At 54.4% G+C, this 26,280-nt stretch overlaps 2 protein-coding genes across 2 annotated transcripts in view; one reads left to right on the top strand and one right to left on the bottom strand.

Moving 5' to 3' along the window:
- Window positions 1-21,484, top strand: part of DCTN2 (dynactin subunit 2) — an 88,166-nt gene extending 66,682 nt beyond the window's left edge. The window contains 10 exon segments of the mRNA XM_059832594.1: window positions 18,661-18,759; window positions 18,840-19,000; window positions 19,102-19,249; window positions 19,331-19,396; window positions 19,475-19,513; window positions 19,641-19,718; window positions 19,862-19,933; window positions 20,036-20,138; window positions 21,181-21,272; window positions 21,356-21,484. Coding sequence (XP_059688577.1) covers window positions 18,661-18,759; window positions 18,840-19,000; window positions 19,102-19,249; window positions 19,331-19,396; window positions 19,475-19,513; window positions 19,641-19,718; window positions 19,862-19,933; window positions 20,036-20,138; window positions 21,181-21,272; window positions 21,356-21,442 — 945 coding nt within the window. The 3' untranslated portion in view covers window positions 21,443-21,484.
- The window catches only part of LOC132320358 (dynactin subunit 2-like), a 197,292-nt gene that overhangs the window by 101,128 nt on the left and 69,884 nt on the right, over window positions 1-26,280 (bottom strand). The window lies entirely within an intron of this gene.

Genomic DNA, 26,280 nt, shown 5'->3' with positions numbered 1-26,280 from the left:
TGTGAGAGAAACAACTCTGCAGACACCAAGGTCAGTGAAGAAGGAGGGGGAGGAGAGGCTCCAGGTGCCGGAGCAGAGATTCCCCTGCAGACCGTGGTGAAGACCGTGGTGAAGCAGGTTTTCTCCCTGCAGCCCATGGAGGTCCACGGTGGAGCAGATATCCACCTGCAGCCCGTGGAGGACCCCACGCTGGAGCAGGTGGATGCCCGAAGGAGGCTGTGATCCTGTGGGAAGCCCATGCTGGAGCAGGCTCCTGGCAGGACCTGTGGAGCTGTGGAGAGAGGAGCCCACTCTGCTGGAGCAGGTTTGCTGGCAGGACTTGCAATCCCGTGGGGGACCCACGCTGGAGCAGTCTGTTCCTGAAGGACTGCACCCCATGGAACGGACCCATGCTGGAGCAGTTTGTGAAGAACTGCAGCCCGTGGGAAGAACCCACTTTGGAGAAGTTTGTGGAGAACTGTCTCCTGTGGGAGGGACCCCACGCAGGAGCAGGGGAAGAGTGTGAGGAGGAAGGAGCGGCAGAAACAACGTGTGATGAACTGACCACAACCCCCATTCCCCGTCCCCCTGCGTTGGCCGCTCGGGGGGAAGAGGTAGAAAAAAATCGGGAGTGAAGTTGAGCCTGGGAAGAAGGGAGGGGTGGGGGGAAGGTGTTGGGTTTTTTTAAGATGTGGTTTTACTTCCCATTATCCTACTCTTATTTTGATTGGTAATAAATTAAACTAATTTCCCCAAGTCAAGTCTATTTTGCCCATGATGGTAATTGGTGAGTGATCTCCCTATGTCCTTATCTCGACCTATGAGCCTTTTCCTCATATTTTCTCTCTCCTGTCCAGCTGAGGAAGGGGAGTGAGGGAGCGGCTGTGTGGTGATTAGTCGGGCTGGGCTTAAACCACGACAGAGGGCACACAGCCGGGACAGCTGACCCCAACTGACCAAAGGGATATTCCATACCATATGACATCATGCTCAGTATATAAAGCTGGGGGAGGAAGAAGGAAGGTGGGGACATGCGGAGTAATGGCATTTGTCTTCCCGAGCAACCGCTATGCGTGATAGAGCCCTGCTTCCCTGCAGATAGCTGACACCTGCCTGCCGATGGGAAGTGGTGAATGAATTCCTCCTTTTGCTTTGCTTCTCCGCGCAGTTTTTTTGCTCTACCTATTAAACTGTCTTTACCTCAGCCCACTTTTACTCTTCTGACTCTCTCCCCCACCCCACCTTGGGGGGAGTGAGTGAGCGGCTGTGTGCTGCTTAGTTGCCAGCTGGGCTTAAACCACGACAACTACTCAGGCTCCAGCAGCCGGGGACGCGTTTACACAGAGCCGGCAAACATTTTCACCCACAGCCCCCTAGACCCCCCATTCTGCCCCACGGCCCCTATGGCCCCCACACCCCTCCTCCCACACCACAGCCCCCCAGCCTGTGCCCTTCTCCCTCCCCATAGCCCCGGTCTCCCTCCCTCCCCATGCTCCCATGCCTGGTGGCCCCACAGCCCCGTGGCACCCTGTCCCCATCCCCAGCGCTGCTGTCCCCATGGACCCGTCGATGGTTGCACCCCATCCCGTGGGGTCCAACCTCGTAGCCGGTGGCCCTGTCCCCAAAGCCCTGTCCCCGCTGACCCCACAGCCACTGGCCGGCACAGCCCCGGCTGCTCCCTGCCAGCTTCTCCAGCCGCTCGCAGGTTTCGCTGCCCAGGGGAAAGGCCCTGTCGGACGGAGGCTGGAGCCACCCGGCCTGCCAACTCCTCAATGCGGCACCGCTGCACGCAGCCGCTCGAAGGGCCAGAGCTGAAGCACGTGGGTTCCTGCCTCCTCAGGCGTGCCCCCACCCTTTCCTCCTGGTGTCCTGCCATGCGCCTGCAGCCGTGGCTCCCAGAGCAAGTGAGCGACCCCTTTCCTCTTGGCAGCCTGCAAGCATGGGGTCTGCCTGGGCTACAGCAGAGGGCTAGTCTTTATTTTTCCCCTTCCCGGGCTGAAGATCTGCCCTGGGGCTGCATGCTGGATCCAAACAGGGGCTGCATGCTTGAGCCCTGTGATAGAGCCCACGTGGTGTTGCTGTCCACGCACACGTGCACACCTGTGGTGCATACGTGCGCGTGTGTGATTGTCTGCACGCGCCTGCTGGGAGAACCTACGCAGCCTGGCTCGTGCTTTGTCCTGGGGTGGGGACCTGTGACCGCTGGACGGTGAAGGAACAGGCAAACCCCACAGGGAGACGCCAACACGCGGCGCCTGCAGTCACTCCTGCCCCAGCACTAAGAGCGGGTGCTGAGAGTGATGCCCTGTTTCCCCGGTGGCCGTGGCTGGGCCCCACATCAGCTCTTGGCGCCAGCCCCAGGGAGGTGATGGCCACCTCACAGTGCGCAGCGGTGGCCGTGTCACCGTGACGTCACTGTGGGCTTGTGACACGGGCGCCCTGGCGGGTACAAAGGGGGCTGCTCCCAGAGGCGGGGGAGCATCTGGGGGAGAACCTCGGTGCTGCTGGGCAGGAGTTTGGAGAGTACCCGCCAACGACCTGTCCCACGTCCGCCGTGCAGTGGAAGGTCCCTGACGGGGGAGAGGAGGGTGAGGGCAGAGTATCCCCACGGTCCCCGCAGCCCGCGGCTGGGCGAGGGGGTTGCCGGGGGTCTGTGTGTGGCTGTGAGCAGTGGGGGGAAGGCAGTAGCCTGGGCCGAGGCAGGCCCAGGTGGGGAGGCCGCGTGTGCTGCTGGGGCTGGTGGGGGACCAAAAGGAAGGGGGTCCCGGGGTTGCGGGTGTTGCGGCCTCACAGGGCAGGATGGTGAGACCGGAGGTGTCGCAGAGGCCCCGCGGCAGGGCAGCCCCGCTGTTACAGGGCATTTTGAGAAACAAGGGTTAAAAGTAAGAAAGAAAAGTGTAGAGAAGATACTTTGTAACGGTACTTAGTCATATTGTAGATAAAGACTGTCTCCACTGACTCTCTGCTGATAAAGATTGTCTTCACTCTCTGCTAACTAGCAATAATGATTAGCACAAGGACGAATCGTAGAAAAATAGAAAAGACTGCCAAAATAGTGCCCTAGAGTTAACTTGTCTCATTATAATCTCATTTTAATACTAAAAACCACACCTCCTAGCTAGAGAAGCCCCAACCCAATTTAGCCCCCTACTCTCTGAGCATGCGTGGTGAATTAAAAGAGAACTGTAACTTTAAGATGAAGTAACAAAAGTATTAACCAAGAGTTAATTAAGGGTAAAACCAGTAGGCGTAACTAACCTTGTTAACTGTTTTAAATACCTGTCATGATTTTAACCCGCTGTGCAAGCTTTGAGGAGAAATCCCCTTGCACCCGGCGCCGCAATAAACATGCCTGCTTTATAACTCTGTGTGAGTTGTGAAGTTCGTTTCCGCGTGTCAATTTTGGCACCCCAGATGGGACTCTCTCCGCCCAGCTGCGGGACCGGCTGAGAGGGGGACATCCTTGGCGCGCCCCGAGATTTCTCGGAGGACCTCCCTCGCTCGCCCGGTCACTGCAGGGACAGAGAAGGACCATCAGCAGACCAGGTATTTTAAGGAAGGGGAACCTGTAAGTCGTGAGGAGACGTCCTATGTGAGGTAAAGAGCATTGGTTCTCGCCCCAGGAGGGATTTGAATCCAGTAGTGAGGGCGCGGGAATCCCTGGATAGGGAAGTACGCGAGTGCGGGAATCCCTGGATAGGGAAGTACGCTCGGGGGATGCTCTTCGCTGAAATTGCGGGAGTACGGGATAGCTACAGGAACGCGGGAATCCCTGATTAAGGGAAGTACGCGGGGCTGCTATCGTTTGGATCAACTATTATAACCCATGGGAATTGAAATTTATATTATTGTGGCTATAATTGGTATTTTATGATAGTCACTACAATCTATATACTTAAGAAGTTTTGTGCCCGCTACTGCGTATTCTGTGAAAAGCGCTTCATTATACAATTAGTGTTGTTGTCAGTTGTTTTAAGTTGGGTGAGTGTTTGAGTGAGTGAGATGCAGTCGGCCTGCGGGGCGAGTGCGGAGTCCTGATCTGCGGTTCCGTGTTCTCTGCGAGGAGAGCGGCCGGAGGCGGACGAAGCGTATGACAGACTGTGTTAATCAAACTGATTGTTAACCCTTATTGTCCTATACACAGATATCAGGATTGTTCATGCAACCGAATGTATGTTTTTGAATGTTTTGGTTGTAAACAGAACGTTTGAGTACAGTTTGGGGACGAGATGATTTTTGGCGTAGTGAGTGTCAAGGAAGCAGGTGCTTTGTGGAAATATATGTGGAATAATTGCTGGAGGTAATTTAGGAACTAGTACGTAAATTAACGCATAGCGCAAGCCCCGGAACTTGGGATGGTGACATTTGGTTTGACAGTGATGATGAAGAGGTTAAAGAGACCCCTGATTCCGAACCTCAACTGATTCCCTTACGACCCTTGGTTAAAACTGAGACTGCTGTTAATGATGATGATGAGATCCACACTACTCAGAGTACAATTCCGTGGTCACCAGCAGAACTGATAAAATTACAAGAGAAATACTCAAGGCAGTCAGGAGAATCAGAAGTTGAGTATGTGTGGCAAGCTTCTCTTGAAGGGGGAGACCGAATTATGTTAAGTGAAGAAGAAGCTGGAGGCTTTTGGGGACCAGGAGTATTTTTAACTACCACACCAGGGGATCATAATTATTCTTTAACTGCACGAGCTGCATGCTGGACAGGTGGTATAGACCCTCAGGAGAGGGGGAAACCACTGGAGATTAAAGCTACAGGCTACTCCGACCTGGCTGCAGCAGTACAGAAAGCAGCCTGCCTACAAGCAATGTATGAGAGAAGTGAGTTAAGGAAATCCCCGATGCTAGCTCCCATCGACCCAGCACGGTTAACCCCTCTCATTCGTGGCCTCCCTGACTGTCTCAAGGTGTTTGTAGCAAAACTCAAGATCGCTTACAGGCTGCTCACGCAGACACTGACCGTGATCATAGTCGAGGTTGGCACACCCCCATACACACTTGGAGCAAATGTGTACAAGAAATAGATAGATACGGATGCCGAGTGGGCTGGGTCAGTTCGTCCAGTGGGAAGCCCCCAGATCAAGCCCGGCAAGTTTGCCAAGTTCGCACCCAAACCCCTAAATCCAATGGGAGGTTCAAACCTGATAAGGAATCAGGCACAATAAAATTGAGTCTGTCAGAAACATCTATACCCTTACCCCCCTCTAAAATTGCCAATGTTCGGCAATATTCGTTGCCAGCAACAGCCCTTACGGGGATTGACGGGGTGGTAATGGAAGTGGAGGAAAGAGACATCATTAAAAGGACTCATTCACCTTACAATTCACCGGTGTGGCCAGTAAAGAAACCAACCGGGCAGTGGCATTTTACAGCAGATTATTGACTGTTAAATGCTGATACTGCACCTTTAACTGCTGCAGTTCTAAACATTCCCCCACTACCGCTCACAACGCTTTGACTAAGGTCCTAGCAGAGATTCCTGTTCCACCTGACAGCATGGTATATAACAAATCAGGAAAGGTACACTGGATTAACACCTGGTGGATCTCACCCTCTTTTAACCCTGCCGGTCGAATACGACCGAGCACGCTTTTGTTTTCTTGTGTTCACAGGAATCCTGAATGAACTGCGCATGAACAGATGAATTAAAGAACCATTGAAGATAATCTTAAAATGCAACTAATGACTTGAATTAAAAATAAAATTAATTAATGAATTAAAATTAAAACAATTTATGCTGACTCTTCCAGACTGGAAAACTATAATACTGAGTGCTACAAAATGACCGAACCAAATTCAGATTGCTGGTATAATTTCACCTTCACCAAACCTATAATTGTATACTGTATTTGGGGCTACAGAGGCACAGAATTATTATTTGAATTTATGATTGCTACAGTAACATCTGTGCCACTTGTAAAGGATAAGAAACCTCTGTCCCCACAAATCTTTAAAAATATACCAGCTCGGCCTCCTATTAGTCTAACTCCTCACATCTTCAACACCGGTCCTTACATAATTAAAATTACTGGTCAACAACAAGTACTGTTTAATCCGTCATATTCCCTCAAACGTGTGGAATTAGCAATGCAGACCAATTTCTCTGCAATTAGACCTACCTGTTCACCATTCCTGAGCACATCCTACACAGGATGGTCAACATGGTTATATGGACGGACCCTCATCTCTCCAAAACGATCAAAGAGAGATGTGACTGGTGTCTTGGGAACAGGACTGGGAGTCCTAAACAGCATAGCTGCTGAGGTACTTGCTAATAAACTAGTCACAACAACCAGTGATCTAAATAAATTGAAACACCCTTTACAATCTTCTCTTTCAGCTCTGGGAACAAACCAATGGCTCTTATCAGATATATTGCCTCGGTGGGGAGAGGTAAATGAGAAGGACCACCAGTTGATTACAGATGCACTTGATGTGGCCCAAAATAACATTTCTCTGGCCCTCAGTTGTGTCCAAGCTCAGCTGTGGATGCAATCAATGGCAGCTGCAATTATACAGGAAGGTAAGGAAGGCACCTTACCTACTGAAATTTGGAAGATAATTTGGGACAATGCAATTGAATTCGAAAAGAAATTCCAGTCCTGGTGGTACTTGGTCAATTTTACTTTTGACCCCACTGACAGCAAAGCCACAGCTTTTGTTTTAACCATATACAATGCTTCGGTATATACAGTATACCCAATCATTGCACTGGGAGTGAATCAACATGGAACTATACTCTATCCTATAGAGCATAGAGTATGGGCCCAACGAAATGGAAACAAATGGCAAACTGTTGATGTTGATGCATGCATTGTGCGAGAACAACAAGGGTTCATTTGTGAAAGTAATACCATCAAAGCTCAAGACATCTGTCTTGATACAGAACAAAACATTTGTCATTTTGAAATACATCCCGATGAAAATCCCAAAACTATACTTGTATATACTGGAAATGGATGTGTTTGTATGAGAACCCTTTGTGATTCTATACTTGCAGATGAAACCACTGTAAATACTAATAACCCCTCAAATATCTGTATCTGTAATTTCACTGAAATTAGAGGATGTGACTTCAATTATTCAGCTCCTGTCACAACTCATCAACTGCTACAATCGAACTATATTTTATTTCAAAACCTACTGTCTGCTCCTATTGGAATGAATCTCACACTGGTGAAAAGACTTTTACAACCTGAGAATCTGAAGCAATTGTTGAAACAGGTTCAAGAGAATGGACAAAGGACTCTAATTACTGTCCATCACGATACAGAGGAGATCCACCGAGTGTTGGAAAAAGTTAAAAGAGACGGAGAACATGAGTGGTGGGACACCCTTTTTGGATAGTCCCCAACTGCCACAGGAACCGTCAACAAAATACTTCACCCTGTTGTTGTTTTATTAATACTCACTATATTGTGCTTTATTGTGATGCTCATTCTATATGTTAAACTGTGGATTATGATGAAACACTTAGCTCATCTAGTATCCCCACAAGATGCATACATACTTGATAATCCTCACAACGAGAATACATGTGATATTCTCACTTCCTTCTAAATATTGTGAAGCTTGAGTGACTATAGTCACGGGGTGGATTATGTGGAATAATTGCTGGAGGTAATTTAGGAATTGAATTTGTATTAAAGGTACAGCATTGAAGAAATCTTCAGGGTGGAGTGTGGAAAATATGCAAGGAATCCATCCCACAGAAGTTCCCTAGGCAACCTTAGATGTTGGCAACACCAGGGGAGCTTGGTGCGCTGACTCGAAGAGAAACTACACGGAGGGAGGAGCGGAGTGAAGACACTGCGGCCAGGCTCTGTGATAAGACGGGAACTGGAAGGTACTATGGAACTGACAAGCTGCATATTTACTACCCTGAGCTGCATATTTACCACCCTGAGCCAACAGTCTGTCATTTTTTGACAAAATACTATCCTTTGGGTGAACTTTGCTCATTATAATCTCATTATAATACCAGAGAACACACCTCCATCCCAAAGCTACCCACCTCCAAGGTGCGACCACCCCTCACTGAGCTTGCGCTCTGAATTTTTCTTAGTCTATACCTTTAAAAGTAGACGAGAAACTTTTACACCAATTACAATAGAGGTATGTATGACTAGAGTCACTCAAGCTCCACCTGTAAGGACAAATAATATAAAAATGGCTTAGGAGAGGAAGGATGCCAGGGAAGATACCATCGCAGACCACCTTTGACACCTGGGATCAGTCGATGGGCTGAGCCTCTCTTCCCCCCCACAGGGATGCCTTTGGGTAAGATTTGAACACTTGGTTATACCAAGTGCTTCCCCGGGAAACTTAGAAATCTCTATAGAGTTGCTTTATAACTTAACGCGTTTGTAGCCAGGTTATATTACTCACATTCTTGGTATTTGCACATGCTTTGCAAGCAGTAATTTTATCACCGGCAATCCAAAACAACTTGTGTATCTGTTGCTTCAATAAACTGCACTATTCACTAATCTAGCCGTGAGAGTTCTCATTGAAGGCCACCAAATCCCTTAAGTGTGGCCGTGCTAGTTCATGGAACATGACTAGACTGAAAGTGTGCAGCGTTACGAGTGTATCCGTAGTTGTAAGAGTTCAATACATTGAACGTGACCGGACTTGTAACATCCTGACGGTGTTACGAGTGTATCCGTAATCGTGAGAGTTCAATACATTGAACGCGACCGGACTTGTAACACAGAGAATTGGGCATCACTCAGAATCTAAGCCTAGCCGCCCCCAGGCCCTCTGATATCTGAGGACAAGCTGGAACGCAAGGGGTTTATTTTCTGCCAAATTGCCTTGCCTTTAACGCGTTAATATAAAAGGTATAAGGAATCAGTAAGAATGTCGCTGGTATGTGGGGGGGGAAATGTAGAACAGAATAGTGACGGGTTTATTTGGCGTGGAGCACTGTCTGATTTGCCATTGGTGTTGTTTGTTTGTTTGTTTGTGCTAAGTGTTTGGAGTGTCATAAGTACATTATTTCCTTTTTGACAATTGTCTTGAATTTAGGTGCATTCGCTGTGGGGCGAGTACGCCCTCGCATCTTTTGCCTTGGACAAGGTATTATTGCTGTCAATTCAATCCGGTTGTATTCTTAGGCTGAGGAATAAGCCCCTGTGGGCAGGGTGTTCATTATGGGGGGTAAACAAAGTGGCAGAATATTGAAAAGGAGCCTTCTAGGCTGTATTTTAGCTCACTGGAAGGAGAGCTGCCAGGAGGGAGTGTGAGCAGAAACACTTTAATTAAAATGATGAGGAGAAATGTCCCTTTAACGGAACCTTGAATTATAATACCTTGTTGCAACTGCTGTTGTTTTTGAGGGGGAGCCGGTACCGCGTTTCCCAGGTGGGGTGGAAGCAGGGAAATGGTCCCGTGGCCTCCCCCAGCTAGGGGAGGGAGCTGGAGCCCAGTAAAACCACTGTGACGAGGCCCAAGTGCGGTGCTGCGTGGTGTGTGCCCAAGGGGGCCCCTCCCACCTCAACGGTGCTTCTCGGAGGCAGCAGCCCCGCTGCTCAGAATCACAGAGAAAGGGCAGACCCTGTCCTTGATTTTATTTTCTCAAGATGAAACCTATCAACCAAGCTTTAACACCTACGGATGATGATTTTGTAATGGTAAAGGGAGCTGCTGGCCAAAGTGAAAAGGCGTACTTTTAAAACCTCTTAAATTTAGATGGGGAAAACAATTGGGAATACACAAATTCTTATATATGCCTAACTCACCAAAACCTCTATTGGGGCGAGACTTATTGGAACAACTAAAAGCGGAAATAAAATTTGAGAAAGGAAAAATAGACCTTCGAGTGGGGGATGACCAGCTAATTGAACTTCTGAGTCTGGCCCTCATAGATACTCCTGTTAGCTCAGAAGTACCTGACGAAATCCAGAACCAAGTATATCCAGGGGTATGGGCCTCAGAAATACCAGGAAAAGCAAAAAATGCCTCCCCAGTAATGATCAGGCTCAAATCGGGGGCGCGGCCTGTCAGAATTAAGCAATATCCCCTCAGAACTGAGGATAGGGAAGGAATCCGACTAATAATCAATGGATTTATCAAATATGGGCTACTAACAGAGTGTGAATCGGAATATAACACTCCCATTCTACCTGTCAAAAGGCCAGATGGTAATTATCGAATAGTACAGGACCTCAGAGCCATTAGTAAAACTGTTGAGGATCTGCACCCTGTCGTGGCAAACCCATATACATTATTAACTAAGTTGACACTTGAATTGGCCTGGTTTACCGTATTGGACCTGAAAGACGCCTTCTTTTGCCTACCTTTGACTCCAGAGACCCAGGTGCTGTTTGCATTCGAGTGGGAAAACCCGGACTCTGGGAGAAAGACACAACTAACGTGGACTGTGTTACCACAGGGGTTTAAAAACAGCCCCACTCTTTTTGGGAACCAACTAGCCAAAGACTTGGAACAGTGGGAGCGACCACATGGAGATGGAATAATGTTACAATATGTAGATGATCTATTGATAGCCACTAAAACAAAAGAACTATGTATACTATGGACAGTCAGTCTGCTGAATTTCCTTGGACTTAATGGCTATCGAGTCTCTCCACAGAAAGCCCAAATAGCTCAGCAGCAGGTAACTTACCTTGGATATGAGATAACTGCTGGCCAAAGGACCCTAGGAACAGCAAGAAAGGAGGCCATCTGCCAAACTCCTCGACCACAGACAGCTAAAGAACTCCGTACGTTTTTAGGGACGACGGGATGGTGTTGTCTATGGATCTATAACTACGGACTCTCGGTAAGACCACTCTATAAACTGTTAAAATCTAATCCAAAAGACCTCACCTGGAATGGGGAAGCAGAAAGAGCATTCCAACAACTGAAAAGGAAATTAATGGAAGCCCCTGCCTTGGGGTTACCAGATATTACTAAGACGTTCTGGTCGTTCTCCCATGAGAAACAGGGAATAGCCCTGGGAATCCTAGCCCAAAACTTGGGACCATATAGAAGAGCAGTGGCGTATTTCTCCAAACAACTTGATGAAGTAAGTAAAGGTTGGCCTAGCTGCTTAAGAGCGGTAGCAGCATTGGTGCTAAATATTCAAGAAGCACGTAAATTTACATTGGGCCAAAAGATTACAGTGCTGACATCTCATACTGTATCCACAGTATTAGAGGTAAAAGGGGGGCATTGGCTCTCACCACAGAGATTCCTTAAATATCAAGCTGTTCTGGTGGAACAGGATGATGTGGAAATAATTGTTACTAACATTGTTAATCCAGCAACTTCCCTCAGTGGAACCACAGGAGAACCGGTATCACATGACTGCCTGGAAACAATTGAAGCGGTCTATTCCAGCTGACCAGATCTAAAGGAGGAGCCACTGGAAGACGCTGAGGATTCCTGGTACACAGATGGAAGTAGCTTTGTTCGACAAGGCGTCCGCAGAGCAGGGTATGCAATAACCACCGTGAATCAGGTACTAGAATCCGCAGCCCTTGCCCCAAATACTTTGGCACAAAAAGCAGAAATAATCGCTTTAGCCCGAGCGTTGGAGCTAGCCAAAGACAAAAAGATTAATATCTGGACAGACTCCAAATATGCTTTTGGGGTAGTCCATGCCCATGGAGCCATATGGAAAGAAAGGGGACTCCTATCCACCCAAGGGAAACATATAAAACATGCTGAAGAAATTCTTAGGCTCCTGGAAGCAGTACAGCAACCTGAAAAAGTGGCTATCATGCATTGCAAGGCTCATCAGAAAGGAGACACCGCTCAAGAATTGGGCAATGCTATGGCAGACCGAGAAGCCAAAAAAGCAGCTGAGAAAGGTGTATTAGAGGTGCAGTCTTTGGTCCCAGACGGTAAAATACAAATTGATTGTGAACCCAGGTATTCCAAAGAAGATCAGAAATTAGTTGAAGACGCAGGGGGAGAAGTAGAGAAAGGTAAGTGGGCAAAGACTCCGCAGGGCAAACTAATAATCCCATTTGTGTTATTGTGGGCCCTAGTTATAGCAGAACACAGGAAATCCCACTGGGGAGCTGAGGCCTTGTATAAACATTTGGGTCAGCATATAGTTGCCCGGAACCTCTACTCCACTGTTAAACAAGTGACACAGCAGTGTGTAATATGTTTGAAAAATAATCCTAAGGTAAGCCCTAAAGTCCAACTTGGACAGATAGGGAAAGGAAAGTATCCAGGGCAGCAGTGGCAAATTGATCTCTCAGAACTTCCAAGAAAAGGGGGGTCTCGATATCTGTTGGTTCTAACAGACACCTTTTCAGGCTGGCCAGAAGCATTCCCTTGCCGAACTAATAAGGCTAGGGAAGTAACTAAAGCACTACTCCCATTTCATTGCAAAAATTGTTCAAGAAGTTAGTAAACTCTTGGGAATAGATTGGCAGTTACATGCCTCAGATAGGCCACAAGCAAATGGTCAAGTGGAAAAGATGAACCCCTTAATTAAGTTACAGATTGTAAAATTGGGCAGGAGGAGGCCGGATTGCCACAATCTCTGGCACTCCTGAGAATTAGAACTAAGCCCAGAACTAAAGAGGAGTTGAGCCCTTTTGAAATACTGTATGGGAGGCCCTATATTGTACAGGTGGGAATATCAACTCAGATTGGAGATGAAATGTTATCTGATTATATTGTAAACCATCAAAAACAACTTTGGGAGATAGAGAAACTTGTCTTAGGAACCAGAGCCCAAGGTCTTGATGGGCTGGTGCATAATGTTAAGCCTGGTGATTATGTGTATGTGAAGTCCTCTACAGATTCACCTCTGAAACCAAAATGGGAAGGCCCCTTCCAGGTGCTGCTGACATCCCATACAGCGATCAAGATTAAAGAGCAGACCTCGTGGGTACATCACACCAGAGTGAAGAAAGCCCCTAAGCCATGATGGGAATCAACACCTATGGGACCACTGAAGCTTCGCATTCGAAAGCGGTGATATGGATTCTTATGACTCTGCTGAACTGTAACCACTGTAACCACTGTTGGGAGTGGCCTTGGACAAACGCTTATTTTGGGTATGCGGGAAGCTCAGGAACGGGTTGAATTTGGCAACTGTGGCAATATATAATAATAACATGACACTGCAACCAACGGAATGGGAAAGAATAGAATTGGTCTATACCTGGATGATTGAGGAAGGAAAGGAGGTCCAGATAGGTTGTAGAGTCCTTAAAGTAAGTAACCCGCCTCCTCTCCAGACCCAAATTACTGTCAAAGTTGGTGCTGTCTGGGACTCTGCCAATAGAACAGGCAGCACAATATGTGAAAGAAAGGAGGTTTGTTGGTATCCCTTCAATATAACTCAAACGGTGACCATAGTATGTCTGGGGGCAACTCAAGAGGAGGCCCAAGCTCTAACTTTTAGATTTCAGCTGCAGACACCAGAGGAAACCACTACTCCCCCTGCCTACACTACCTCGACTCAGGCTATTAAATCAAGTCCCACAGAGCCTGAGTAAATAGGACCATATGTGTATCCGACAGGACCATACGTAATTCAATATGTCGGTCAGCAACAGGTAATGTCTAATCCAACATGGTCCCTTAAGCGAGTGGAATTATTAATACAGAACGATATTTCCACCGTTCAACCAGCCTGTTCATCATTTATAAGACCCTTACACATAGGGTGGACGTCATGGTTACATAAGAGGACCCTTCCTTCCCGAATGAGAAAAAGGAGACATGTGATTGGTGCAGTAGGAACAGGACTGGGAGTTTTAAATAGTATAGATACTGAGATAATAAGGAACAAACTCGCAGTGGTGACCAGCGATCTAAACAAAATACAGAACCCTTTAAGATCTTCCCTCCTAACTTTAGGAACCAGCCAATGGCTTACAGCAAATATGTTACCACAGTGGGAAAAGCTTAATGAAAAAGATAATGAACTGATTATAAATGCATTAGACGTGGCTCAGACTAACGTTTCTACAGCACTCAGTTGTATCCATGCTCAATTATGGTTACAGACAATAGCAGCTGCAATCATTAGGGAAGGTGAAGACGGAATCCTACCAAAAGAAATCCGAAAGGTGATTTGGAATAACACAACGAAATTTGCAAGGAGATCCCAATCGTGGTGGCATTTGGTTAATTTTACCTTTGACCCTACTAACAACACAGCTACAGCTTTTGTACTGGCAATATATAAAGCTTTAGTGTGTAACATATACCCGATTGTTGCACTAGGATTAAATTACCATGGAACTGTACTTTACCCCCTAGGACATAGGGTATGGGCTATGAAAAACAGGAATAAGTGGCAAACTATTGATGTCAAGGCCTGTATCGTACGAGACCAGCAAGGATTTATTTGTGCAGGAAACACCGTCAAAGGGCAAGATATTTGTCTTGACACTGAACAAAATGTTTGTCACTTTGAGGTACATCCCAATGAGACCCTAAGAACCATCATAATTTACAGGGGTATGGGATGTGTTTGTCTGAGATCTCAATGTGATTTTGTACACGTAGATGATCAAATGGTGGACATGAGTAACCATTCAAATATTTGCATTTGCAACTTTGTTAGTCTTACAGGATGTGATTTTAACTACACGGCTCCTGTTACTACTTATCAATTGCTACAATTTAATTATACGTAGATTCAGGATATACAGCCCACCCCTATTGGAATGAATCTCACTCTAATAAGAAAACTATTACATCATGAGAATTTAAAAAGATTGTTAAAACAAGTTCAAGAAAGTGGAAGAAAGACTTTAATTACTGTCCATCATGATGCAGAGGAAATACACCAAGTAGTGGAACGAGTGAAGTCAGACGGAGAGCACAATGGGTGGGATGTGTTTAGGGGTTATTCCCCGTCAGCTACCAAAATCTTGAACATAATGACCCACCCGATATTGGTGTTACTAATAGCCACCTCAACATTAACAATAGTGAATCTTATCCTTTGGTGTAAACTGAAGGAAATTATTGGACAAGTATGGACACTAAAAGTAATGATGAAACATAAGTTTTAAGAGCAAAAGAATTTGCTTAAGGGAAAGAAAAGGGGGGAATGTTACAGGGCATTTTGAGAAACAAGGGTTAAAAGTAAGACAGAAAAGTGTAGAGAAGATACTTTGTAACAAGTGCACCCAGTACTTAGACATATTGGAGATAAAGACTGTCTCCACTGACTCTCTGCTGATAAAGATTGTCTTCACTCTCTGCTAACTAGCAATAATGATTAGCACAAGGACAAATCATAGAAAAATAAGAATAGACTGCCAAAATAGTGCCCTAGAGTTAACTTGTCTCATTATAATCTCATTTTAGTACTAAAACCCACACCTCCTAGCTAGAGAAGCCCCAACCCAAATTAGCCCCCTACTCTCTGAGCATGCGTGGTGAATTAAAAGAGAACTGTAACTTTAAGATGAAGTAAGAAAAGTATTAACCAAGAGTTAATTAAGGGGTAGCACCAGTAGGCGTAACTAACTTTGTTAACTGTTTTAAATACCTGTTATGATTTTAACCCTGTGTGCAAGCTTTGTGGAGAAATCCCCTTGCACCCGGCACCGCAATAAACATGCCTGCTTTATAACTCTGTGTGAGTTGTGAAGTTCGTTTCCGCGTGTCACCGGAATGGAAGTACACCAACTGGCAGCGCAGAGGTAAACCCATCTGGGCCGCAGAATTATGGCAAGATATCGCTGCTTGGGTAGAGAACCTGGTTGTAAAAGTACGTCATATAGATGCTCACATGCCCAGGAGTCGTGCCACTGAAGAACAGCGAAACAATGAGCAGGTGGGCCAGGCTGCTAGAATTGAAGTGGCTCAGGTGGATCTGGATTGGGAACATAAGGGTGAGCTATTTATAGCTCGATGGGTCCAGGACACATCAGAACATTTAGGAAGGGATGCAACATACAAATGGGCTCGTGATCGAGGGGTGGACTTGACCATTGATGCCATTGCACAGGTTACCCATGAATGTGAAACATGTGCCATAATCAAAGAAGCTAAGCGGCTAAAGACATTTTGGTATAGAGGACAATGGCTGAAATATCAATACGGGGAAGCCTGGCAGGTTGGTTATATCACACTACCACGAACCTGCCACGGGAAGCAGCATGTGCTTACAATGGTGGAAGCAACTACTGGGTGGTTGGAAACATACCCCGTGACCCATGCCACTGCCCGGAACACTATCTTGGGCCTTGAAAAGCAAGTTTTGTAGCAACACAGCACCACTGAAAGAATTGAATCAGACAACGGGACTCATTTCCGAAACAATCTCATTAACACCTGGGCCAAGGAGCATGGCATTGACTGCGTATATCACATCCCCTACCATGCACCAGCCTCTAGGAAAATTGAACGATACAACGCACTGTTAAAAACTAAGCTGAAAGCAATGGGTGCTGGGACATTCAAGCATTGGGATACACATTTAGCAGAAGCCACTTGGCTGGTTAACACTAGAGGCTCTGCCAGTCGACCTGGCCCTGCGCAATCAAAACCCCTGTGCACTGTGGAAGGAGATAAGATTCCCGTAGTACATATAAAGAACTTGCTGGGAAAAACAGTCTGGGCTATTCCTTCCTCAGGAAAAGGTAAACCTATTTGTTGGGTTTATCCCCAACTGACCAAAAGGATATTCCATACCATATGACGTCATGCTCAGCGTATAAAGCTGGGGGAGGAAGAAGGAAAGGGGGGACATTCGGAGTAATGGCGTTTGTCTTCCCGAGCAACCGCTACGCGTGATGGAGCCCTGCTTCCCTGCAGATAGCTGAACACCTGCCTGCTGACGGGAAGTGGTGAATAAATTCCTTGTCTTGCTTTGCTTCTTTGCGCGGCTTTTTGCTTTGCATATGAAACTGTCTTTATCTCAACCCACGAGTTTTCTTACTTCTACTCTTCTGATTCTCTCCCCCATCCAACGGCGAAGCCGTGCTGATTCCTCTGGAGGATTCTTCTGTCGTTCGTGCGCCTGGAGGTGGTTTCCAGGAGTAGCTGCTCCACCGCCTTCCCAGGGGAGGAGGTGAGGCTGCCCAGCCTGTGGTCCCCTGGGTCCTCCTTCTTGCCCTGCCTGAAGATGGGGGTGACATTTGCTTTCCTGCCGTCCTCTGGCACTTCTCCCAGTCACCGTGAGCCGTCAAAGATTATCGAGAGTGGCCTTGCAATGCCATCGGGCCGATCGCTCAGGCAGGCCCTGGCCAAGGGGTCAGTTTTGTCATTAGAATTGCAGAATTTGATAAAAGACTGTTAAAGGTCAAACACATTTGTGCCAGAGGGGTTTTGTGGATGTGCTGACCTCTTCTGGCTGCACACCCCTCCCCACTCGTAGCGAAGCCCAGATGACTCAGAGAGGGCAATGCTGCCGCCTTCCTGGCAATACCAAAGCGAAAGAATTAATTTTTATCTTGGCAATTGTCCCACTCCAAGAATCCCTGTAGGGATGCGCCCTGCCCGCAGGCTGTCGCCTGGGCTTTCTCTAAAGGGGGAGATCGCTGGGAGGAGCAGGGCAGCAGCAGGGCCCTGACCTGTGCATCTGCCGTCAGGCAGATCCCTCAGCCTTCGTGGGTGCATCCCATCTGTGCCCGCGCACTTGTGTACGTCCAGTTTCCTTAAGTATCCCCTGAGCCGATCCTCTTCCGGCAAGGGCGCGTTCCTTGCTGCAGCCTTTCCCCGGCCTCTGTGACCTGGGATTGCTGAAGGCCGGTGGGCCGGTAGAGACGGAGGCCAAGGCGGCCTTCAGTGCCTCAGCCTTCCCCAGCTCCGGTGTCCCCAGGTCGCCCGCCTCGTTCAGCAGCGGCGAGCCCCCTTTGCCCTCGCCGTCCTTCTGTCACCTGGGTGCTCACAAGAGCCCTTCTTGTTGCCTTGGCCATCCCCGGCCAGGTGGAGTTGCTTCGGCGTTGCTGACCTCATCCCTGGCTGCTTGGGCAATGTGTCTGTCCCTCCCAGGCTCCCTGTCCCTGCTGCAGCCTCTGCCTCCTTCCTTTCCGTGCCTGGGTTTGGCCAGGAGCTCCTGTTGGCCCCGGCAGCCTCCTGGCTTCTTTGACTGCCCAGCCGTTGGGTCGGAGCGCTCTGGAGCTTGGAGGGGGCGGTCCCTGAACATGAAGCATCTTTCTCGGGCCCCTCTTCCCTCCATTGCCTGATCCCAGGGGAGTGTTCCAAGCAGAGCTTGGAAGCCTGGGCCGGAGTCTGCTGTCCGGAGCCCGGGGCAGTGAGCCCCCTCCTGCCCGCCCTCAGCATGCTGAACTCGAGCATCTCGCGGGCGCTGCATCCCAGGCTGCCTTTGAGCTTGATGTCTCGCACGAGCCCCTCCTTGGTGGTGAAGACGAGCTCCAGCGCAGCCCCTCTCCTCGTTGTCTGTCACTCGGAGGAGGACGTAGTTGTCGATGCTCTCAGGAGCCTCGTGGGCTGCTGATGTCCTGCTGCGTTGTCCCTCCAGCAGGACTCTGCGGAGTCCCCCGTGAGGCCCAGGTTCCTGTGAACATGGGGCTGCTCCTCCCTGTCTGTCGAGGGCCTCACCCGCTTGTTCTTCCTGGCCAATGCCTTTTCTTGCCTTTCTGGGCAGGTCGGGGCGGGCACCGAGGGGAGTTGGGTCCCCGCGTCCCAGCCGGCTCCCCCGCCCTGGGCGCCTGGTGCCGCAGGAGGCCGTGAGCCCCCGCCTGACCCCCCGTTGCTCTCTCTGCAGCTCGGCGAGGGTCTCGGTGCCAAAGAGACGCCGCAGCAGCGGTACCAGCGGCTGCAGCACGAGGTGCAGGAGCTGCTTAGGGAGGTGGAGCAGATCCAGGTGAGCACACCGCTGCCCTGGGGACCGGTGGGGAGGCCGTCCCGGGGGGGTGACGCATCCACCTTTCCCCCCCGCCCCAGAGCACGGTGAAGGAGTCGGCGGCGGAGGAGGAGCTGACGCCCATGGCCTTGGCCAGGCAGGTGGAGGGCCTGAAGCAGCAGCTGGTCTGCAGCCACCTGGAAAAGCTGCTGGGCCCGGCCGCAGCTGTAGACTTTGCAGACCCCGACGGCGCCCTGGCCAAGTGAGTGGGGTCCCGGGCCACAGGCCGGGGGGCGGGGGGCGGATGCCAGCGTCCCCGCGGGGCGGTGCCGGGGCTCGTGCCCAGCTTTTCCCCCTGCCCAGGGGGCTGCTGCAGCAGCTGGAGGTGGCGAAGTGCGGCAAGGCGGCGCCGGGGAAGAGCCCCGCCAAAGCCCCGGTGCCCCCCGGGGACGGCGTCACCTTTGAGCTGTACTGGAGGCCGGAGCAGGAGCAGTTTGCCCAGACCGCCAAGGTGAGCGTGGGGCCGGGGCGGGCAGTGCGCCCCACCCCAAATGGGGTGTCCTGCCGTCTCACCCCCCTCATCTCCCCGCAGATGGCGGAGCTGGAGAAGCGGCTGGCGCAGCTGGAGGCGACGGTGCGGTGCGAGCCCGACAGCCAGGTGAGGGGCCGTGGCTCCTGCCCTGCCACTCTGCTGCTCCCCCGTCCCGCCCCACTGATGGAATTTCCTTCCCCACAGAACACGCTGTTGGTCGGGCTGAAGGGCAGCAGCCTCGTGGTGGTGAGTCAGGCAGGGGCTGGGGGGTGTGCCGGGTCCCTGTCCCCCCACGCCGTGGCCGTAGGACTTGGGGGGGATGGTCCCAGGGTGCTGCCATGTCCCCCCTCGCCCTGCTGTCCCCCTCCAGGAGACCGTGCAGGTCCTGCAGGCCAAGGTCAACATCCTGGACGTGGCCGTGCTGGACCAAGTGGAGGCCCGGCTGCAGGTGAGGGGGGGGCGGAAGGAGGGAACTGCGCGGTGGGTGTGCCAGGGCCGTGGGAGAGCCCCAGGACGGCTCTGGCCGCGTCTGTGAAACTGGAGGTGGGCACTGCTGGTTTTGGGGTCTCCCATCCGCTGCCCCCTCCCCAGAGCGTCCTGGGGAAGGTGAATGAAATTGCCAAGCACAAGGCAGCAGTGCAAGATGCCGACACGCAGAGCAAGGTAAGAGCTGGTGGGGGGGGGGCCCCCAAAGGCAAGCCCAGCGTGGCGGGGGCTATGTGGGGCCCCCCCTGCAGACTGTGCCGGCCCCGCCCCATCCCGCAGATCCACCAGATCTATGAGACGATGCAGCGCTGGGACCCCATGGCCAGCACCCTGCCTGATGTTGTGCAGAGGCTGGTGACCCTCAGGGACCTGCACGAGCAAGGTGAGGGGCTGGAGGGGTGTCAGGGACAGTGGCGTGGTGTGAGCGGGGGCATCTCCCGCTGGGTGGATGAGGGGATCGAGCGCTCCCTCAGCAAGTTTGCAGATGACCGCAAGTTGGGCGGGCGTGTGGATCTGTTGAGGGTGGGAAGGCTCTGCAGAGGGCTCTGGCCAGGCCGGATCGATGGGCCGAGGCCAATTGTATGAGGTTCAACCAGGCCAAGTGCCGGGTCCTGCGCTTGGGTTACAACCACCCCATGGAACACTGCAGGCCTGGGGACGAGTGGCTGGAAAGCTGCCCGTCGGAAAAGGACCTGGGGGTGCTGGTCGACAGCCGGCTGAGTATGAGCCACCAGTGTGCCCAGGTGGCCAAGAAGGCCACCGGCATCCTGGCCTGTATCAGAAATGGTGTGGCCAGCAGCAGCAGGGAGGGGATCATGCCCCTGTACTCGGCGCTGGTGAGGCTGCACCTCGAATACTGTGTTGAGTTTTGGGCCCCTCACTCCAAGAAGGACATTGAGGTGCTGGAGCGTGTCCAGAGAAGGGCGACGGAGCTGGTGAGGGGTCTGGAGCACAAGTCTGATGAGGAGCGGCTGAGGGAGCTGGGGTTGTTCAGTCTGGAGAAGAGGAGGCTGAGGGGAGACCTCATCGCTCTCTACAACTACCTGAGAGGGGGTTGTGGGGAGGTGGGTGTTGGTCTCTTCTCCCAAGTGACAAGCGACAGGACAAGAGGAAAGGGCCTCAAGTTGCGCCAGGGGAGGTTCAGGCTGGATGTTAGGAAAAATTTCTCCACTGAGAGAGTGGTGAAGCTCTGGCAGAGGCTGCCCAGGGAGGTGGTGGAGTCACCATCCCTGGAGGTATTCAAGGAACGTGTGGACGTGGCACTGCGGGACATGGTTTAGTGGGCATGGGGGGGTTGGGGTGGGGGTTGGACTTGATGATCTGACAGGTCTTTTCCAACCGTAGTGATTCCGTGATTCTGTGATCTCGGGGCGGGGAGGGGACACTGCTCCCCCTTCAGCACTGGGCTTTCTCCTCCCTCCCAGCCACGCAGTTCGGGCAGGTCCTCGTGCACTTGGACACCACGCAGCAGGAGATAGCCGGCGCTCTCAAGGACAACACGGTGCTGCTGGCGGAGGTGGGTCCCGCCAGCACCCGCTGGGGCAGAGTGGGGTCCCTGTCCTGCCCCCCCTGCTCACCCCCTTCCCCACTTCCCCCCAGGTGCAGAAGACAATGAAGGAAAACCTGGCCATCGTAGAGGACAACTTTGCGGACATCGACGCCCACATCAAGCGGCTGCAGAAGTGAGAGCACCCGGGAGGCCCCCCCCGCCTCTCTGACCCCCGCCGGGCCCTGCGCCCCCCCGGGAATCCCTCCCTCCCCCCGCAGGGCCCAGCCCCCGCTTGTAAATACCCTGGCTCTGCCCCCCTGCACAGCCTGGGGGCTGGAGGGGCCTCCCCACCCCGGGGTGGGGGTCCCCGTGCCCCCCCCGATTTCCCCCAATAAACAGCTCAGCTCAAAGTGCCTCCATGTCGGCATCTCCTTCGGGCTGTGGGGCAGGAGCGGGGCCCAGCCGCCGGGGTCTAAATGCATCTTTTAATGGTGCGTGGTCCCCCCAGTCCGTCGGACATGGTGGTTGCCGGTCCGGGGGGCCGGGGAGGGGGGAAGGTGGTTTTTGGTGAGGGAGAACCTGGCACCAAAGGAAGCCTGAGCAGCCCTGGCCCCGGCGCTGCGCCACCCCCGGGGCTGAGGTAACGGGGGCGGCGGGAGCCCCCAGCGTGGGGAGGGGGCCCTGGGGACGGACCCCCGGCCGCGTCCCCTGGCACGGACGCTGTGCCCCCACCCATGTGGGGGCTTCCCCGGGGTGGGGGCCACCACGGCGGTGGCGGTTTGAGGCCTGCGGGCAGTTGCCGGCCGTGCTGCTGTTGGGATGAGGGAGCCGCGGTGGGATGGCTGCCGGGACTGGGGGACACCAGAGGGGCGGTGGTGGGGGCACCGAAGGCCGCCTTTGCCGCCGTCCCCTCCGGCTGACCATCCCCTGCGTCCGACCGTCCCCTCCGTCCGACCGTCCTTCGGGAGTGCCGGGTGAGAGAGGCCGGGAAAGGCTGGAGCAAGGCCCGTGCCCGTGGCGGGAGAGCCGCCGGCCGGGGAAGGTTAAGGAAGCGGAGGTGCAAAGCGCGTGGGAGCAGGTGACCCCCAAACCAGGCAGGGTGGTGCGCAGAGCTCACCCCGGGGGCAGCCCCCCCGTGTGACCCGGCCCCTGTGCCCCCCCGAGCCCCGCCCCGTGCCCCGCCCCGAGCCCCGCCCCGAGCCCCGCCCCATTCCCCGCCCGGGCATCCCCGCTGTGGGCCCGGCTGACCCCCACCCGTGTCCCCCCGCCTCTCCCCGCCCACCTGCCGCAGGACCCGCCCCCTCCACACAGGCCCCGTCTGCTGTCTCAGGCCCCGCCTCCTGGCGCAGGCCCCGCCCCCTGGCGCAGGCCCCGCCCTGCACCCTCCACTTCCGCGCCCGCCCCCCACGCTGCTCTCGCGAGACCGGCCCCGCTCTCCCCCGCCCTGCTCGGCGGTTACCGGATCCGGTTACCGACACACCCCCCCCCCCCCCCCCCCCGTTACCGACTGCCCCCCCCGCCCCCCGATACCGCCCCCCGGCCATGGCCGACCCCAAGTACGCCGATCTGCCCGGCATCGTGAGTGCGGGACCGGGCCGGAGGGTCGGGGGGAGCCCTGTGGGTCTGGGGGGGTCTGAGGGGATCGGGGGGGTCTGAGGGGGTCTGAGGGGATCGGGGGGGTCTGAGGAGTTCGGGGGGGTCTGAGGGGGTCAGAGGGGATCGGGGGGGTCTGAGGGGGTTCTGAGGGGTCCGGGGGGGTCTGAGGAGATCGGGGGGGTCTGAGGGGGTCTGAGGGCATCGGGGGGGTCTGAGGAGATCTGGGGGGTCTGAGGGGGTCTGAGGGGTGCGGGGGGGGTCTGAGGAGATCGGGGGGGACTGGGGGGGGTCTGAGGGGATCGGGGGGGTCTGAGGGGGTCTGAGGAGATCGGGGGGGTCTGAGGAGATCGGGGGGGTCTGAGGGGGTCTGAGGGGATCGGGGGAGTCTGAGGGGGGTCTGAGGGGTCCGGGGGGGTCTGAGGAGATCGGGGGGGTCTGAGGGGGTCTGAGGGGATCGGGGGGGTCTGAGGGGGTCTGAGGGGATTGGGGGGGTCTGAGGAGATCGGGGGGGGCTGAGGGGGTCTGAGGGGATCGGGGGGGTCTGAGGAGTGCGGGGGGGGCTGAGGGGATCGGGGGAGTCTGAGGGGGGTCTGAGGGGTCCGGGGGGGTCTGAGGGGATCGGGGGGGACTGGGGGGGGTCTGAGAGGATCGGGGGGGTCTGAGGGGGTCTGAGGAGATCGGGGGGGTCTGAGGGGATCGGGGGGGTCTGAGGGGTGCGGGGGGGTCTGAGAGGGTCTGAGGAGATCGGGGGGGACTGAGGGGATCGGGGGGGTCTGAGGGGGTGCGGGGGGGTCTGAGGGGGTCTGAGGGGATCGGGGGGGTCTGAGGGGGGTCTGAGGGGTCCGTGGGGGTCTGAGGAGATCGGGGGGGTCTGAGGGGGTCTGAGGGGATCGGGGGGGTCTGAGGGGATCCGGGGGACCTGGGGGGAGTCTGAGGGGTGCGGGGGGGTCTGTCTGAGGGGATCGGGGGGGTCTGAGCAGATCGGGGGGGTCTGAGGAGATCGGGGGGGTCTGAGGGGGTCTGAGGGGATCGGGGGGGTCTGAGGGGTCCGGGGGGGTCTGAGGGGATCGGGGGGGTCTGAGGAGTGCGGGGGGGGCTGAGGCGATCGGGGGAGTCTGAGGGGGGTCTGAGGGGTCCGGGGGGGTCTGAGGGGATCGGGGGGGACTGGGGGGGGTCTGAGGGGATCGGGGGGGTCTGAGGGGGTCTGAGGAGATCGGGGGGGTCTGAGGGGGTCTGAGGGGATCGGGGGGGTCTGAGGGGATCGGGGGGACCTGGGGGGGGTCTGAGGTGTGCGGGGGGGTCTGAGGGGATCGGGGGGACCTGTGGGGGGTCTGAGGGGTGCGGGGGGGTCTGAGGGGATCGGGGGGGTCTGAGGGGAGTCTGAGGGGTCCGGTGGGGTCTGAGGGGGGTCTGAGGGGATCCGGGGGGTCTGAGGGGGGTCTGAGGAGATCAGGGGGATCTGAGGAGATCGGGGGGGTCTGAGGGGGTGCGGGGGGGTCTGAGGGGGTCTGAGGGGATCGGGGGGGTCTGAGAGGTCCGGGGAGGTCTGGGGGGGGTCTGAGGAGATCGGGGGGGGATCTGAGGGGATCGGGGGCGTCTGAGGGGATCGGAGGGGTCTGGGGTGGTCGGGAGGGTCTGGGGGGGTCGGGGGGGACCTGGGGGGGTCTGAGGAGATCGGGGGGGTGTGAGGGGGCCGGGGGTGTGTGGGAGGATCGGGGGGTTCTGAGGGGGTCGGGGGGATCCGGGGGGGGCTGATGGGGTCGTGGGGTCTGAAGGGACTGAAGAGATCTGAGGGGTTCAGAGGGATCTGGGGGGATCTGAGGAGATTGGGGGTGTCTGGGGGGTCCGGGGGGGTCCGAGAGGATCGGGGGGCTCTGAGGGGATCGGGGGGATCTGGGGGGGGCTGATGGGGTCGTGGGGTCTGAGGGGACTGAAGGGATCTGAGGGGTTGAGGGGGATCTGGGGGGGTCTGAGGAGATCGGGGGGTGAAGGGGAGAGTGAGGGGGGTCAGGGGGATCTGGGGGGGGTCTGATCAGGGGGTCGGGGGAGGTGTGAGGAGATCCGGGGGGCTGTGAGGGAGTCCAGAGGGTCTGAGGGGGTCAGGGGGGGTCTGAGGGGGTCAGGGGGGGTCTCGGGGTAGTGAGGAGTTGAAGGGGCATGAGGGGACTGAGGGGGTCTGCAAGAAGTGGGGGGGGGTCTGTGGGGTCTGTGGGGATTGGTGGGGAGTGAGGGGATCGGAGGGGTTGGGGGGGTCTGAGGGGATCGGGGGTCCGTGGGTCAGTAAATGGGGAATTTGGGGAGAGTGGGGGTGTCAGGGGAATGGCGGGTGTTAGAGGGGACCCGTCGGGGGGGGTCGGAGGCATTTGGGGTGTGTGGGGGGATCTGAGGAAGCTGTGGCTGTGAGTGGGGTGTTGGGGGAGCCGGGGGGTGCTGGGGCCTATCTGGGGGGGGGAACAGGGGGTTGGGAGTACTCGGGGAATGTGGGGCGATTGTGGGAGTCAGAGTACCTGTACAGGTCCAGGGTGTCTGGAGGTGTCAGGGTGCGGGGGGCAGTAAGTGGGGTGTTTGGGGCCATCGGGGTGCCCAGAAGGCACGGGGAGTCTTTGGGGACATAAAAAGCCAAGGAGAGCTGGGGTTTCACCAGAGCCCGTTTGTGCCCCAGGCCAGGAACGAACCTGACGTCTATGAGACCAGCGACCTGCCCGAGGACGACCAGGCTGAGTTCGAGGCGGTAAGGCCTCGCCGGGGCCGTGCCGCGGGGCGGGGGCGAGCGAGTGGGGCTGTGCCCCCATCCTGCATCCATCCGGCACAGCAGGACTGGCACCATGGCAGGGAAACGGCTGCTGTCCCCACACGCACCCCTGCAGTGCCATGTCCCCCCACGGTGACGTGTCCCATCGACGTGCCTCCCCCATCTCTCAGCCTGCCAGTGGTTTGGGGGGCCAAGAAGCGAGGGCAGGCGCAGCCCCCACCCCACGCAGGGTGGGCGTCCCCATCCCCGGCGTCCGCATCCTGCATAACGCGGCCGAGGGCAGCCCAAGTACGCAGGGCTGGCCAGCCCCCCGTCCCCGTTGGCTTTGCGCAGGCGGTGCCCGGCGGGCAGCACATGGAGGACAAGGGGGGCCTGTTGAGGCGGGTTCACACCCATAAACCAGCTTGGAATCGTGGCGGGGTGCCGCAGACCAGCCCCGTGCCAGAGCTCGTTGCGCCCAGGCCCCGTCTGCTCTCCGTGGGGCTGCAGCATGGTGGCTTTGACGTGGGGTGACAGTGGGGGCCCGTCCTCGAGGCCGGCATGGAACGAGGGGCGCAGCCGGGGCTGCATGGTGAACCCATCTCTGCCGGTGAGGCTGAAAGCCGACGGGTGCTCATGGATCACAGCCCAAATGGCTGCTCGGTCTCCCCTGGGCCCCGCTTTGCCGGTGCGGAGGCGAGAGCCGGC

The sequence above is a fragment of the Gavia stellata genome, chromosome 35, assembly GCF_030936135.1.
Source record: "Gavia stellata isolate bGavSte3 chromosome 35, bGavSte3.hap2, whole genome shotgun sequence".
Taxonomy (NCBI): domain Eukaryota; kingdom Metazoa; phylum Chordata; class Aves; order Gaviiformes; family Gaviidae; genus Gavia; species Gavia stellata.
The sequence above is the reverse complement of the archived record's forward strand: the minus strand, read 5'-3'. Positions and strand labels throughout refer to the sequence as shown.